Source organism: Mesoplodon bidens (assembly GCF_964165515.1).
Source record: "Mesoplodon bidens genome assembly, chromosome: 2".
NCBI lineage: Eukaryota > Metazoa > Chordata > Mammalia > Artiodactyla > Ziphiidae > Mesoplodon > Mesoplodon bidens.
In genome coordinates this window covers 128,676,687-128,694,714 of record NC_138177.1, presented here as the reverse complement: position 1 = coordinate 128,694,714, position 18,028 = coordinate 128,676,687, and the positions used below count along the sequence as shown (strand labels likewise).

Below are 18,028 nucleotides of genomic sequence, written 5' to 3'. Positions count from 1 at the left end.
CACAGATCTTCAACACCCCTTCTTGCTAGGTTCTGCTGCCTATGTTAACACCTACATACCATGTCAAAACCACACACTCCAGTACTAGTGTCAATGGGGTCACTTACACTTACTTTGAAAAAAGCATATCCTCAAAGGTAAGAATGGCTAAAAACATTACTTTGTCAGTCAAACAATATAAAGGCAAAGAGAAAGATCTAGTCATTCATAAATAAAAAATAACTGATCCAACACACCTGTATTACATTTGAGAATACCAAGGCCCAGAAAGCCGGAAGGTTCTGTCTCTATGTGGAAAGAACACTTCAGGGTTTGAGAATCAGTCTGTAATGATCCACAAAGGGACCCAGAAAAGATTAATAACTCTAGACAGGCTAAAGCAACAGCCTAAAAATTCTTCATTATTTAGTAGTAATGCTTAGTAAGACACCTCCCGGTAGATGATCTGTGCAGGAACTTTTCCTGTAAAACTCATCTGAGCCATGTAATTTAACCAGTGATATAATGAAGACATTATACAGTGTACCAGTGCCTACAGTGCTGGCCTTGTGAGAGCTACAGCAAGGGGTCTGTTCTCCCATCCCTACGTGAGAACACCTAGCAGGGTGTGCTGTCAGAAAGTCAGACTCCAATTCCTGAGACTCTGAATCACTGGCTTTGTGCTACAGACATTCCCTTTGGGAGGCAGCAACTAACAAGTTTAAACACAGTCTGTCCTTTGGAAAGTCATTAGTCAATTGATGCTTGTTCTGCCTTTATCTATGTTAAATAGATATCTTTGGTTAATAGTAAGCTGGCTTTTGCGTGACACATAGTTTGTTTTTTGTTTTTTTTTTTGGCTGTGTTGGGCCTTCGTTGCTGCGCGCGGGCTTTCTCTAGTTGTGGCTACTCTTCGTTGAGGTGCGCAGGCTTCTCATTGCGGTGGCCTCTCTTGATGCAGAGCACGGGCTCTAGGCACGTGGGCTTCAGTAGTTGCAGCATGCAGGCTCAGTAGTTGTGGCACAGGGACCCTAGAGTGCGCGGGCTCAGTAGTTGCAGCTTGTGGGCTCTAGGGCATGCAGGCTTCAGTAGTTGTGGCTTGTGGGCTCAGTAGTTGTGGCACACGGGTTTAGTTGCTCCACAGCATGTGGGATCTTCCTGGACCAGGGATCAAACCTGTGTCCCCTGCATTAGCAGGCAGATTCTTAACCACTGCACCACCAGGGAAGTCCCATAGTTTTTTTTAAAAGGAGAATGTTTTAAAGTTAGAAGACATGTGTCTAAAAAAACTAAATGCCGGATATACTGGTTCCTTTGTTTCTGGTAAACCTAGGACGTTGAGAACTTAAACTTTTTGAAAAATTACACGCACGTATTTTGTTTCTCAGAATGCTTTGCCAAGGACCTTATTAGTGCTCATTGGGATGAGTTGTTCAATTGCATCTTGCCTTTCAATTTTTATGGTAATTTAGTTTTTTCTTCCTTGGCCTTCAATTCTTTTTTTTTTTTTTTTTTTTTTTTTTGTTGCGGTATGCGGGCCTCTCACTGCTGTGGCCTCTCCCGTTGCGGAGCACAGGCTCCGGATGCGCAGGCTCTGGATGCGCAGGCTCAGCGGCCATGGCCCACAGGCCCAGCCGCTCCGCGGCATATGGGATCCTCCCGGACCGGGGCACGAACCCGTATCCCCCGCATCGGCAGGCGGACTCTCAACCACTGCGCCACCAGGGAGGCCCCGGCCTTCAATTCTTGCTTAAAGGCTGTGCCAGCTCATCAACTGTTTTATGTAACTCCTGCTTCCCTGGGGAGCTGACCTTTCAGAGCCCTCTTATTGGATTCCTGCCCTAACAGAGGGAAGCTTTCCCTCCTCTCCCTACTAAGGTTAACAGTGGGATTTTGAGAAAAATAATTTGGATCTGATTTTGCTTCAGTTTGAATCCTGGGTCAAGAGTCTGTAACTCTGAACAATGAGAACAAATTAATTTGTCCCACCTCCCCCAGTTATTTTAAAATTTATAATTCATCACAGGATAATCCATTATTTATAGAAAAAAAACTTTATCTTATTTTCCTTTTATAAAATGTAATTTAAAATACATTCATATGTTTCTACAATCAAAAAAATATAAGAAGACAAATAATGAAAAGTCTCCCTCCCACTTCTATTCTACACTTACCCTGTTCTCTCTCTCTCACACACACACACACAAATTGGTGGTTACTTTATTAGTTTCATGCATGTTCTTCCACAGTTTCTTTACTTAAATAGTAAGTAAATTAAATGAATGTGTATATATATTCTTATTTTTCCCTTTTTATTTTACTCAAAAGTTAGTAAACCATATGCACTGTTTTACACTGTGCTTCTTCATTCAACAATTTATCTTGGAGATCTTTTCATTCAATACACAGAGAGCTTACAATCAAAAAAGCTCTGGGTCAGGAAAGCCAAGAGCACAACAGATGAGAGCAGTTTATCAGCACAGGTTATCAGGAGGCGGGCGGCAGCTGGCCTCGTGCCAGCTGTCAGAGCAGCAGCCCCGTCTCCACACTGGCGTGCCTCCTACTCCTCAGAAACACTGTCTCAGCCCCGAAACATGCCCTACCTAGAGAACCAACCGACTCAGTGGACCCAGCCTACTCGGTTACCACATGACAAAGTGGGCCTGGAGAGCAGAAGGGACTCATCCAAAGTCAGACAGTGGTCACAAAGAGAACTGGAGTTTGCTGGTCTTTTGCATTCTGGCCCCAAGTCCTCTCCACTGTACCACTTATGTCACAAACTTTTAGGGACGTGTCACTGTCTGCAGAGTAACTTGCAAATTCCTGTGTCTGGCACTAGTCCCAACTTGGAAGGAAGCGGGGTGTGGGATGGCAGGAAGAAGGAGACACTAGTCGTAGAGTCAGAAAATCTGGGCTCTAGCCCTGAGCCCTCTTTGGGCCCAGTTCCCTCATCTGTGAAATAAGGGTCTGGAACCACATGCTCTCCAAGGACTCCTCTAAGGGCTCCGAAGTCGTTGACTTCTACCTTCTAACCACGTGGAAGAGTCTGGTCCTTGCGGCTGGGCCTGTGCCCACGCTATTAATTCCACCTGGAACGTACCTTTTGTTTTTCTGCCTCCGCATCTTCCAAGGCCCACTCTGACGTCTCCTGATATTTGCCACTCCAGGAAATGCTCCTTGTGAACAAGCTCCCACCTCAGTCCTTAGAACCTGCTCTCCCCTCGGCCTAGGCTACTCCTTCTAAAGAGCCACACAAACTGGTCTCTCAGTCCATTCAGCTCAGTGTCTGCTCAAACGAAGCTTATAAAGATGCTTTCCCTAATCATCTTATCCAAAATAGCACTTCCCCAATCACTCTTCTCCTCGTTTTATCTCTCTTCATAGCTCTTATTACATAATTTATGCTTAGTCTATCTTACCCCATTGGAATGCAAGCTCCTTTGAAGCAAAGACATGTCTTTGTTTTTAACTTAGAACAGCACTTATTACCTGACACGTAATAAGCACTCAATAAATATTCGCTGAATGAAATAAATAATTATTTGTAAACAATTAAGTAACAACAAAGCCAAGCTTCAGGGACTCCACTTCTAATAATAATCTGAGATATTTCTCTCATTCAGTAGCTTGCTCTGTATCCATGCAAGTCCTGAACGGGGGAAAAAACAAGTCAGGGACGCAGCAAGTGGCTTTGAGAGATAGATGTGGTCAGGCAAACAGCAAGAGATCTCCCTGGAGTCAGAGAGACTGGTTTTAGGGAATTCCCTGGCAGTCCAGTGGTTAGGACTCTGTGCTTTCACTGTCGAGGGCACGGGTTCGATCCCTGGTCAGGGAAGTAAGATCCCACAAGCCACAGGATGCGGCCACAAAAAAAGAAAGACTGGTTCTAGTGCTGAACTCAGCCACCGTATAACCTCAAGCGTGTCCTTAACCTCTATATACCAGATAACAACCTACCACACAGGTACACAATGAGGATTAGGGAAAATGATTAATGTGGAAGCATCTTATCAGGCATTGTACAAGGCACCATACCCTATAGGTGAAGTATTACTTGAAGGTCAGAAGTAGACTGAAAATTGTTAACATGGGAACAGCTTTAAATATAAACTGTTGGGACTTCCCTGGTGGCACACAGCGGTTAAGACTCTGCGCTACCGACGCAGGGGACCCGGGTTCAATCCCTGGTCTGGGAACTAGATCTCACATGCATACTGCAACTAAGAGTTTGCATGCCACAAGTAAGGAGCCCGCCTGCTGCAACTAAGACCCAACACAACCAAATAAATAAATTAATTAAAATTAAAAAACAAAGATAAACTGCCACACCAAAAAAGTGTCCATTCTTTAAAAAAATACATGCACATACATGAATGTTTGTCCACTTATATGTACACATATTCTGAAGGGAAAACCCAAGCCTAAAAGACACACTGAATATGAACCTGACTTACTAGAAAACACTTACCTGAAATCCTGCCACATATTCCACTCTGTAATGTGAACCCTTTTTGCCAGAACTTCAGACAAACAACCCACTGACTACTATGAAACTGAACCTTCCAGTGGAAGAAATCAACTGCAACCTCTCGTAGGATACTATGAGCCTCTAGGATGCGTTAGGGCATCTATGGCTTCCACCCACTGCTTCTATGCTGATTAATAAAAGCAAACCATTCAACCACTTCTATAAGTTATATCTCTAACAACAACCCCCAGAACAGGTTAGCATTACTTGTTGCAGTTGGTGGGTAAGAAAACCAAGCCCTACCCTCCTCTAAAAATCCAAGCTTGATATTTAACCCACACCAGTTTCTTCCTAACCTGAATACTTATAGTACTGACTGACTGACGGGCATGCACTTTGGTGCTGGATCTTACACCATCTCTGTAGCATGTCAAATGTCTTTCTTGTGTGGCAAGGACTATGTTGTATTTATCATATATTCCCAAAGAACTTAGCACGGGGCTTTCTTACCACAAGGAAGATACTCAGTAATACTGAATTGACTGAATCTGAAATGAGCTTAAAATGAAATTGTAGTAAGCACACAAGGAATTTAGGAAGAAAGGAATTTAGGAACAGAATCAAACTCAGAATTCTTGGAGTTCCTAAGTTCCAAATTTAATTCATAACCTACCAAACAATACTGATTATTCATATCATTTGTATTTTCATTCTGTAGGCAAAGCTCCATGAGATAGGCATTCCCTCTCCAACAAGGAGATGGAATTGACCCACTTCCATTTTCCAACCCACAATGACCCCAACACCTCTCCCACAGAGCCGGTAACAATTACGACTCTGATGTTGACAGGTCTGCTCCCCAAGACAACTAAATGGTCCTCAAAGGCAAGAATACCACCTAATTCATCCTTCTTTCTTATCACCTGAGCTTAGCACTGTGAGGCCCACAACAGCACTTAATAACTATTCGAGAATGTTAGAGGGAGAGTATGTCAAGGAGAGAATGTTAAGAAAAAGAGCATGAGATTGTAAGCCTGCCAGCCAGTAGGCCCATCTGTACCCCAATAAATATTTTATAAGAATCATATTAATTAATAATAAGGATGAACAAACATTTATGTAAAACCCAAAACACTGAAGGGGTTGATCACAAAGCAATGGGTTTAGCCTCCATAATTAGGTTATCATCCCAACTTGAAAGCATTTAGATAAATTCAGTCATTCTTAAAAAACATTGTTCTTTCAAAATAAACCTTTCTTGACCTTTGCTTGGCATTTTCATTGGAAAAAACAAAAAGATTACTCAAATTCCACTCCTCTGCTTAAAAAAAGAAGAAAAGAAGAATAAAAGAGTAAAATCTAAATCTCATCCCAATATAGGTGGCAAAGTCATTTTTTCCACTATGGGTAAACACCGGTAATTATATCGAAGCATTTAAAATTGAAAGTGTGTTAGTGAACTTCAAAATACGCATGAATTTTCCTACAACCTGGCAGATAACTTCTAGTTAAATGATCATCACTCTGGAATGAAGAAATATCTCCTTCAGTCAATGTTTTCAAGTAGCTACAAGCTACTAGTCAAAGTTTCAAATTAATGAAAATTCCATTTTTGCCGAGTCTGTAGAATACCTAATCACATTAATTCTTCCAACTTTCTCATGTACAGATTGGCCTCAAGATTTGGAATCATCTGTGCTGCCATGGGGTACCTGGTTATTTTACATTACATTCTTACCCCAAAACTAAAGAGTGAAGGGTACTTCTGCCAGAGTCAGCTAGAGGAGGCAGAACACTGAAAAGACCATGGCCTCTGCAGTCAGGCTTGGGTTTACATCCTGACTCTACTACCTGCTGACAGTCTGATGTTGGGCAAGTTATTCAGTCTCTCTGAACCTCAATTTCCACCTTGGTAAAATAGGGTTAATTCAAACTTCTTACAGCTGTTATGGGGACTATATTACATTGTATATATAAAGTGACTAGCACATAATAGGGACTCTTCCCTATTAGTTTCTCTTCCCACTTTTTTCACAGCCACAAAAAACTCATTCAACATCTTTATTTTGAGAGCAACACCTCTACAGTAGTTTCCTGCTTTGGAGTCATTTCTAGGCCTGCTGATAGCCAGGTCACAGTTCATTAAAACATTTACATATGTTCTTTGCCAGTTTTAAAAGAAAGAGTTCTTGATGAAAAAAACAAAACAGCTTTATAAGCAGTCAGTCTTCTCCTACCTCTGATTCAAGAACAATTTTTAACAGTCTAACTACTTCTAAAAACCTCTTCTTTATTTTGGTCCCCACTGATTTGGGGAAGTTGTCGCTGTCATTATAATAAATAATCAATACATTTATTCTGAAGAAACTACTAGCCAGGGGAATCATTAGGAGGAATCTTGGTACCGAAATCCTTGGCAGAATTCTAGATTTCCATTAAGTTTGCAAAATTCTGTGAATTCTTACAAAATGTTACTAATTTTTATCCTATGAATATGTGTTTCAGAGAAAAATTCTTGTCTGTATTTAGTTTGCTACTTTATTCTGGATTTATTTAGCTAAACATTTGCAGAAAATGAGTAAACTATTATATTCATTGCTATTTATATGGTTAAGTCACCACACAGCTAAATATCTCCTGAGGGGAAAAAACAGCTTGGGATTTAAGCCAGGATGACAATTGTACACCAAAACTGAGAGCTTCTAGAAATAACAAGCGTTTTGTTAGGTTTGAAGAATTCTACTACTTCTGGATTTTTTGTTACTCAAGGATAGTTTGCTACTATTCCTATTTTGTAGTTTAGTAGAAATGTAAAAATCCCCTTCCTCTATCCTTCTGGCACGTAAGAGAAGGGCACTAGTTGGCATGCACTATTTTTATGTCGACAGCCAGAGCTATTTTAAGCTATTTTAGTACTCCCCATGTTAGCATGACATTAGCAAGCTAAAAGGTAAATTCTCAGTCTTTGGTCACTTACTAAGAACATTACTTTTTAACAACCCAACTGTCTATCTCTTGGTCATACAAATAAAAATAAAATTCAAAAACATAAGCCGTGAAGCCATAATTAGAAAGTCCTACCTTTTGCGCATCTCCCGTAAAATATGCAATGGCTAGGGTGGGCAGAATCATGAACAGTGCATTGTAATAGAGCAGACCATATTTTCCCAGCTCCTAGGAGAGTAAAAAATTAGGTGTTTCATTTGGTTCCGGTAGGCAGAGAGAGACAACCCTGTACAGAGTGCCACCCCCCATTACAAACACGCATCCCTCCCCCACAACATACACAGCAAATTAGTCAAGTCAGAAGTCTTGCAAACATTATGAAATAACCTAAGCTTTCAAAAAAAATGCAAACTTACAAGATTTCAAGTTTATTTGAAATAAATTCCTTGAGTGCTTAAGATCAGAGAAATAAAAATGACATCAACTCACTGCCTCAAAACAGCAAGGAGAAAAGAGGTTATTTTGAACACAAACATACATCTCTATAGAAACACGTCCTTGGAGCCCTTCCCTTTCCAGAACAGAATAAAAGTCACCAAGTTAGTCTTGGGCTTTTCAGAACTATAACAGAGTGCAATTTAACAGACACAAAGACTCACACCTAGATCAACACAGACCGACATAACTTCCCAGTGAAGTATTTCAGGAAATGTATACGGGAAGCACAATGAAGATTAAGAAGAAAGAAAAGAAAAAGAAAAAGGAAAAAAAAGAAAAGAAAAGAAAAAAGAAAGAAAGAACATTAAGATTACCCTACAGGGACTTCCCTGGTGGTCCAGTGGTTAAGAATCCACCTTCCAATGCAGGGGACGTGGGTTCGATCCCCGGTTGGGGAACTGGGATCCCACATGCCATGGGGCAGCTAAGCCCTCACACCACAACTACTGAGCCTGTGTGCCACAACTAGAGAGCTCACGTACTGCAACTACAGAGCCCACATGCTCTGGAGCCTGTGGACCACAACTAGAGAGCCCATGCGTCGCAACTACTGAGACTTGCGCTCTGGAGACCACACGCCACAACTAGAGAGAAGCCCGGGCACCGCAACAAAGAGCCCGAGTGCCACAACAAAAGATCCCGCGTGCCACAACTAAGACCTGACACAGCCAAAAATAAATAAATAAAATAAACATTAAAAAAAGAAAGATTACCCTACAATTCCCAAAATATGGTATGACTAGTTGTGCCCTCAGCTACTGGGGAGCTACAAAAGACCACACACATCTTCAAACACAGGGAGTCTATGAGAATTGTGGGTCCACCTTTGATTCACAGAATTCTGGGACATTCAGCAGGAAGCAGTCACCTAAAAAAGTAGGCCTGAGTTTGGAGGGTAGAGGGTGGGTAAAGGAATAGTGAGGATAGGGGCATAATATCTGCCTAACTTCTGTGAGTGAAAGATCACCAAGTGATATGAAAAGTCAAACTACCTTCTCAAAAGCAGGGGTTTTTCTCAGTGATAATTTTTTTTAATTTTTATTTTATATTGGAGTAGAGTTGATTTACAATGCTGTGTTAGTTTCAGGTGTACAGCAAAGTGATTCAGTTATACATATACATGTATCTATTCTTTTTTATGTATCTATTTAGGTTATTACACAATACTGAGCAGAGTTCCCTGTGCTATATCAAAAGCAGCTTTGAAAAACTGGAAACAAATACCCAACAATAGAAAACTAGTTGATTAGACTATGATACAACATACAATGAACTATTATGCAGCCACTAAAAATGTTTAATACTGATTGATGAGGAAAGTGTTCATGAAACGGTAGTAAATGAAAAATACAGGTTAGAAAACATTATATATCATCACTCTTTTAAGTTTTTCTCATAGTTAAGTGTGTACATGCACACATACACACAAACACACATTCTTACAAAAGGGTATCTACCAAAACAGTGCTTCTCACTCAATGGTGGAATTAAGAAAGATTTATATTTTCTTCCTCTTGCTTATCTACGTTTTCTACTAATTCTATTATAAATACATGTTATTTGTGTGATTTCTTTTGAGTTAAAAATGTTTTAAATTCAGTAGCTGCATTCAGGTCTGAAATGCAGCACTAAGTCTTTATGTCATGTGATTCATGCTCAAAGGACCATGATTATAAGCAGTTCTGAAATGATAGGTAATAAAACTCCTGATTAAAAGCATCTCATTGTGGCCCTACTGCCTGCTGGGTAAACCAAATAACTGATTGCTTATGGCCACCACAGCATCAATGAAAAGGTGTGCCTGATTTCTAAGGCAGCAAGAAAAAATCCACAGTAGGACAAAACAACCTTTAACATCAGGTGCCCCAACAGCAAGAGACATTAGTGTTATCCAGGAAGTAGAAGATGCCTACACACACACACACCATCCAGACAGCTGACAAATGCCAAACTGTTGTTTTTCTTTTCACTTGTTAACCGTTTTAAATATCCTTTCCCCTGTTTTCTTAAACAGAGTACATTGACTACAATGTAATTTAGGGCATCATCATTAACATGCATTATTGTATTGTGTTTTTATAAAATATCTTTTCCCCTGTTTTCTTAAACAGAGTACATTGACTACAATTTAATTTAGGGCATCATCATTAACATGCATTATTGTATTGTGTTTTTATATGGTGTTGTCCATCTTTGAGTAGTTCCATCTGACTTTCATAGTTTTCCTGTTTCTCTTGTTATTATCTGAGCTTTTATATTGCTGATAAGCCTCTGCCTCCAGATAGGATTGTTGCTCCTAATCCATGAACTGTAAAAAGCAGATCAATATGCTTAAAAGTTCTAATACAAGTAAGCCATAGGTCACTTCTGAGTGAGGAACTAAAAGGCTCCCCTGGGAATAAAATACTCAGAAACCCTCTTTGCTTTTTTTCTTAGGTTCTAGGATGTACTCTAGATTGTGCTATCCAATATAGTAACCACTGGCCAAACGCAGCTATTTCAATTTAATTATAATTACATTAAACTACCAGTTCAGTTCCTCAGTTGTGCCATCACTTATCAAGTGTTCAACAGCTACGTGTGCCTAGTGGCTACCATTAATGGTCCACAGAGATAACAGATTTCCATCATCATAGAACTGTACTCGACAGTACTGTTTTAGACAGCTGAGGCTACTGGAGAAATGAAATGTTATTATTACTACATACATCCAAAGCAGCAAAAAACCAGAGTAAAACTAAATCTCTAACTGTTCCCTTTTCTCTAGCTATTGCACAAAGATTAAATTTTTTAATAGTAGCTTCCATTAAAATGCAATCATCATACAGAGTCATCAAGGCAAATAAACGGAGAACAAGACATAAAGGGTATATTCAAAGAAAGTTTGCTGGAACTAGATCTATACTGCCCCTAGTTCTTCCAGGTTATTCAAAATAAACATTCTAGATTATTCAAAATAATGAAAACTACTGGGATGGCCATATATTCTACAGTTCTTTCTGAAGAAGGCAAAGCCACCAGCCAAGATGACACAAACTCTATACTAATACTACTACCAAGCAGGTAGGGCATTTGTATTTATGATCTGAGCCCCAAAAAAGGACCTGAAGTAGTTTCAGAAATACTGTACATATAATAGAGCCAACTAAAAACTAAGCAGATATGGTCATCTGACTGATGAGAACACAGGGGTAGGAAAACAAGATAAAGCTATGGTCAAGTTATAAGACTTAAATACGAGATAAAAATACACCAGCTGCTTAGGAAACACTATGATGGTATCTATGATAATGATCTCATGTGGGTCTTCATATAGGATCCATTATGATAGAAAGGACAACTCCTTCAATAACAACCCTATGATATATAAAGCTGAGTTCCATGTAGCTTCTCCTTACAATAATGCAATCTTATACCATAATGTAGTAAAATATGGCTTGAGTGCTCAGCTTTCTGACGGTCTGGCTTGATCTCAAAATAAAATTTGGTGTGTTTATATTCAACGTATATATTAGACAAATAAAAATATCTTTAAAGCCTTCACGTGCATGCTGCAGTTGAAGGAAAAGAGGTATATGAAGTTCATGTGTATGAGATCTAGGCCAGGAAACTTGGTGTTGCCCCTGAAAGAGAGAGATTCTAATACTGCCTAAGTTTCCCATTACCGTTGGCCCTCCATATCCATGGGTTCTGCATCTGAGGATTCAACCAACAATGGATGGAAAATATTCTGAAGAAAAAATAAAAATTCCAGAAAGTTCCAAAAAGCAAATCTTGAATTTGCCACGCAGGCAACTGTTTACACAGCATTTACATTGTATTTACAACTATTTACATAGCACTTATATTGTAGTAGGTATTATAAGTAATCTAGAAATGACTTAAAGTATATGGGAGGATGTGCATAGGTTACATGTAAATACTGCTCCATTTATATAAGGGACTTGAGTATCCGAGGATTTTGTTAATCTCAGGGGTTCCTAGAACCAATCCCCCACGGATATTGAGGGACTACTATATTTGTAGGACAAATATGCAAAGTCCATTCTTGCTCTGCAGCCACTTCCAACTCACTTCTGAAAACTGCTCAAGAGCTTCCAGATACTTCTTTCTTGTCCAGGTCCCTCACCAAGTCCTCTAGAACACAGCCATGAACGTTTATGACACTTTTCTCTAATGAACACCCCTTACTTACATCACTATCCCTCTCAAAGTCAATATTCACCCAGTCCCTTCCAGAAAAGCCAACAGTAAAATCTAGTTGCTAATTAGAAAATAAAGTTTCTTACGTGAGCACCAAGGTACAGGCATTTCCCATCTTTCATAAGTATTTTTCCTTATTCCCCACTTTATCCCCTGATGAATTGACCATTCCCAACCACAGTAAGCATCTCTTAAAGAAGCGTGAGACTGCTACCTACTTTTGAATCTAATTTTTGTTTTACGTAGGCACCATTTGCTGCTGTCAGGACATCATTTACCAGAATAAAAACATATCCTTCCAGATCGAATGCCAAGTCAGAGCTGCAAAATATAAGTAACACTTTAATAACAACTAACATTTAAAGAACATGCATTAAATTTTAAATAGGTCTGAACTACAATATTTCTAAGAACATATGCTTATCTAGGGAAGTGAATATTAGGCATTTTATCAGCTACTAGTATTTCTTGGTTCCTGGTTAGAGTTTGCAATTTCATAATCAGTATGGGGGTCTTCAGAAATGAGAAGCACTAACACTTAAACACAAAATCATTAGCGATAATCAACCACGTCAGTTAATAGTACACTGCTCTGAATTCAAAGTCAGACAACAAGAAAGAACCAACCAAATTCACCATTACAATATATCTGAAGCAAGCAGAAGGCATCAGAGCTCAAGTTCACAGATAAGGAAAACAAAAGGAGAATGAAGTTGTTAACATGTCATTTTTCAAAGGTTCACACAAAAGGTAGGGCTGTCTTGCACAGGTGGCTGGGCCACTGGGTGGAATTTCTGAAGTGTGGATGGTGGTTAGTTCTGAGCTCAGGCTACATCAGTGTCTAAGCACACAGTGGGAACTCAAATACTTAAAATAATTGCCTAATGAGCCTACTAGGTGTAACTAGTGGGATTAGGGAAACTGAAGTTTCCTGGTATTTAGCAGAGCACCAGGCACAAGACCTTAGTAAACTGAACAGAATAAACGAAAATCTAAGTACGCCTTCAGCATACTTTAGCACCCTAGCTAAAACAGGGGCCCCGCATTCTGTGATTCTGCAAAGGTGCTATCTATTTGTAGATGGGACAGACTTCTGAGGAACTCTATGCCACTGCAATTTCGGGCAGAACTACCTAATGACCCACCCCTCTTCCAAGCAGCCTGACAACCCTCTAACTCCAGACTCTCTTCCTCCAAATTTTTTTCCCTAGTAAAAGGTTCTACCAGATAGCAATCTGCCTCAGAAACTTTTTGCAGGCCAGAGTTAGCCCTGAGAAACTCCTGTTGTTTTGCTCTATTTTAGATAGCACCAGCTTCAATGAAATGCTTCAAAGATTAGTAGGGCATCTTTAAAAAGAAAGGTAGGAGGCTCGTATAGAATTTTTCTCCAAGGAGGAAGGTTACCTAGAGGGAAAAGCAGTCAGCTATATAATGAAATTCTAGTAACTAACTACTCTATTTTTTTTTTTAATGAAATTTCACTTCGAGAGTTCGGGTGAAGTAGAACTGACTTATAGTACTTTCCCCCCACCTATACTACAGGGATATGATGAAGGTAAATGAGCCAATTCAAGAAGCACACTGGAACTCCCAGATGGAAAATACAATGTCAGGCAGAATTTGCAGCATTAGCAAACCCACACATGCATGGTCTGGGCTGAGTAAAATGTTGTAGAAGGCTTCCATTCATCATTTCAATTTTCTGAGTCTTTGGGTATACATTTTCCCCATTCACTTTAAAATTAAAACTTAAGAACAATGGAAAAAAGCTTTAATAGAATATCTAAGTTACAGCATTTGTGATACCTTAGGTGAAACCAAATAAAGCAATTCTATTATTTATTTCCCATAAGGCAAATAATTTATTATCATTTGCCTTCTCTGAAACACTATTTTCTTTAGCAGCATGCAAAGGAAAAGAACGTCACATGGTTTATAAAAGCACACAGGCTCTGGAGTCAGGCACATATTCAAATTCCAGCTCTACCATTTACTAGCTGTGTGACCTTGAGCAAGCTACTGAACTTAGATTTTAGTTTTCTCAACATAAATAGGAAAATTATACCCATACCTTTCAGAGTGGTTGTGAAAAATACATAAATAATATGTGTAAAAATACCAAACATATTGTATGGCACATGGTATATGCTCAATAAATAGAAGATAGCATAATAAACTCTAATTTAACCTTTGGAATGAATGAATGAACTTTTAGAATGAATTTAACTTTTAAGAATCCCAAGAATCTGATTTTGCTAGCCTTAATCTTCATACAGCCAAGAAGATTTAACTTTTAAAACTCTTTTACTTTTCAAAAACAAGATTCTTATTTAGGCTATAAAAAAATTCTCTTTTTTGGTAATTGATCATTTATTATCAATAATTATTGATAAATTCTAATGTACTCTCATAGGTTTTATATAGGCCCACATCTTACCTGGCAGCTACAAAGGCTCCAATAATCATTGCAAATACAGTCATCTTAATACCCCAAGAAAAAGTCTTCCTACAAAATAAAATAATTAAAAAATACATACATGTGGCTTTAGTTATTTACAAAGTCTCGTTTTACAACATAGGCAAAAAAAATGTGTGTTTTCTTTAAAAACGTTGTAAACAAATGATTCCAAGGAACTGGATATTTAAAAGAACCCCTCTGATGAAGCAAAAACTTACTTTCTTATATAAGTAAGTATACTTATTTTTACCATTTGTTATTATTATTATTGAGCTTGAATTTTTGCTAATCAGATTTCTTTAAGTTGAAAATGGTCACACACATTTGTAATAAAAGTAGCCAAGACATGAACACTATTTAAAGCCTATACCGATCTTCTGACCCAGCTTCACCCAGTGGCATCAGTAGGTATAGGAATTCTTGAAAGTATATCTCATGTTCAGACAGGCTTCCATAAGGAAGCCATAAACTATCAACTCCTACAGCAAAGGGAGAAAGTTGCTTAAACTTCTCAAAAGATAAAGTAGAAACAACACAAATAATTTTAATATCTTACATATGCTGGGCACCTTTTCAGGGTGATTAAAGTTGGTTAAAGACTAGATATATTAGAAATTTAACTCACTTGAGTAAAACTCCTTCAGCAAACATTGTAAACAGGATGGAGAACCTTCTCAGAACTGTAAACATTGGCAAGCTGCAGGAAAAATACAAAGATATTTAGGTAAAATAAAATTTGATTCTCCAAAATTAGTATTTTAAAATAATGCTAATCTCTTCCTTCCATTATGGAAATCCCATGCTGATTAATCTGTGACTAAATCAAATCCTTATTTTTCTCTAGAAAGTATCTGAAAGCCTGAAAGAGTTGCTTTTATAAAACTACCAGAAGTGAAAAACACCAAACTAATTATAAAATGGTAGAAAACATACATCTATTAACAAAGACTGATAACAGACACTTTTAATTTTACCCTGCTTATTATGTTAAACACCCTGAACAGTAATCATGTTAGTCTTTAAGAGAAAAGACTTCGTCTTTCTTTTCTAGACTGACCTCCCTTCCTACCCCTAACCTTCAAATAATATCGGTGATAATCCTACCCCATAAAACATTCCTTTATTGTCCTTTTGTGGAAGTAATCCTGTCTTCCTCTAAATTCCTAGAGCATTCTGCTTGCACTAATCAAACATACAGCCTCTTGCAACACAATTATTTCTGAATCTATCTCATCTCACCCCAAAGTGCCTTATACTTAACTGGCAATCAAAGATAGGGTGTGAAAAGATGGATGGATGGATAGATGACAAAGGATGAAAAAGAGCAAACGCTATATACAAGCAGCACTTTGCAGCAGGTCTGCATTTCTTTCCAAGTGGGTAATGAGATGTAAAAGGATGCCCCACCCATGATAAATCTGACTTCCATGGAACCTTCCCCAGAAATACCATCATGGTTATTCTGTCAAGTTTCTTGGGTCTGAGGAGATGAAAACAGCTTGGTATCTACCCTCAGAGATCTCTCCATTCTGTTTTACAATCACCCATTAAGCCAGAGGTTTAGCTCACGTGACAGTGGTGAAGCCATAGGTTTCTGTTAAATGGTTTCCCTATGTGTATACTTTTAACATCACATATACCTGAGGCATACACTCTTTAAGTGGAAAAGCCAAGAATTGGGAAGTTAGAGGATAGTAAGTGTTGTCATGGAATAGAGAGCTACTGCTTCTTTCTAAAAGTGAAAACGCTGCCTCTACAATCATATGGCCGTGTGTAAAATGTTAATCATATTTGTATCAGGGTTCCATCTGACGCTATTTTAACTACCTCATATTAAAAGAAAAACTACAAAAGTTCTCATATCTACCATCTAATTTTACTTGTGGAATTTGCCTAAAATATACTATTTATGAATTGTACTAATGAATTGAAATCTCAGAAGCCTAACATATATCCTTCACTATTATAGGTCTGGAAAAATAATGAAAACCTCCCATCACAGTATTTTATAACATTTTAAGACTTCTATCATCAAAGTGAAGGGGAAAAAAAACCCAAACAAACAAAAAACTCCTTTCTCTTCAAACTTAAGAGATTAAGTTTCTGGTCCTTTCATTTTTCCAGAATCAGTAACAATGTGTTAAACATTTGACATTTTCAAGTACAATTTTAAGAACACATTATATTAACCTCACTAGTAAAATAAAGTTATCCATACTTCAGTTTCTTTGTGCTGAACAGTCCCGTGATTTGGTTCCCAAAATATAGTAGAGGTAGTGGAAACGTCTAGAAAATTTAAAAAGGGATAACAAAACTCAATAATAAAGACAGCGAAAACAAGGTCCTTTTCAAACAGAAACAGTTTTGTTTATACGATCAAATTCTTTCTACTTAAAACACAAGATTAGTTCTCACACACAATTTTGGCCCCCATGAAGCACCCAAACAACATTACTCCTTGATAAATAGCTCTCTGCAGAAAGAATGGAGGGGAAAAAAGAAACACAAATATGAATATGATCAAACCATATGGGACAACAACATCTTTCTTTACAATATGACAATGTAGAGCCCATTGTTCTGATGTCAGCAGAAAAAGGAAAGGTATTTCATCCTCAGGTGGAGTCAAGCAGTGGCAAATCGAAGAATAAGAAAATAAACCCAAAGAATAATGAATGCAGGATACACTGGCTAGATTAGATGGACGTAGGAAATGCAAAATGACTGTAATCCCAGCAAGTGTTCAATAATTAAAACAGAACACAAGATCTAGGGGCATTTTTTCTTAACTTTAAAGAGACTGTGGGACTTTTTAAAAACACATATTAATACATTTATTCTTTGCCTGCATTATACCTACTCTGGATTGGGCGATTTCAAAGCTGCAATTTTTAAATATGTAAGGCACTGATGAAAAATATATACAGTGACTTCTTTTCAGAACATAAAGTATTACTTTTTTTTTTTCTTTTTTACCTTTCGAGGTACATTTCTGTCAAAGTCAGGAAACTTGACTACTCTGAGTGCCTTTCCAACCCAGAGTACTGCCACTGTGGCCACCATCTGTAAACAGAGAACACAGATTCACTGTTCTACATATAAAGACACATTCAGAAGTTCTAACGACACAAACCACGTAATGCTGAAGATTCCAACTAACCTGGCCAAGTCCAACACATAGTGAGGAGGGAAATCTACAAAAATGGTAGAGAAAACAAAAAAAAACACAGGGTCAGAAAAACCCGAGCTCGGTGAATTCAATTTGCACATCGGCAACCTTACCATGCATTTTGATACAAAATACACCAACGTCTACCCCTCATCCAAATGACAACCTGAGAAAAATCCCTGCCAGTTGTCAGGCAACACTGCTGATTTTGTAGCCCCGGGCTGCCACTTGTCTCATCTTGTCTGATTCTACAATTTCAGTTGGCTGCCTGTAGTGGATTTGTCTTGGAAATGAAGACATACATCTC

At 38.4% G+C, this 18,028-nt stretch overlaps 1 protein-coding gene across 1 annotated transcript in view; it reads right to left on the bottom strand.

Annotated features, from left to right (window-relative positions):
- Positions 1–18,028, bottom strand: part of SLC35D1 (solute carrier family 35 member D1) — a 55,228-nt gene that overhangs the window by 36,248 nt on the left and 952 nt on the right. Inside the window, exons 2-8 of the mRNA XM_081220141.1 lie at positions 17,713–17,746; positions 17,529–17,615; positions 16,771–16,838; positions 15,178–15,249; positions 14,532–14,600; positions 12,313–12,415; positions 7,529–7,621 (exon numbers count right to left, since the gene is read on the bottom strand). Coding sequence (XP_081076267.1) covers positions 7,529–7,621; positions 12,313–12,415; positions 14,532–14,600; positions 15,178–15,249; positions 16,771–16,838; positions 17,529–17,615; positions 17,713–17,746 — 526 coding nt within the window. The remainder of the gene's footprint in view (positions 1–7,528; positions 7,622–12,312; positions 12,416–14,531; positions 14,601–15,177; positions 15,250–16,770; positions 16,839–17,528; positions 17,616–17,712; positions 17,747–18,028) is intronic.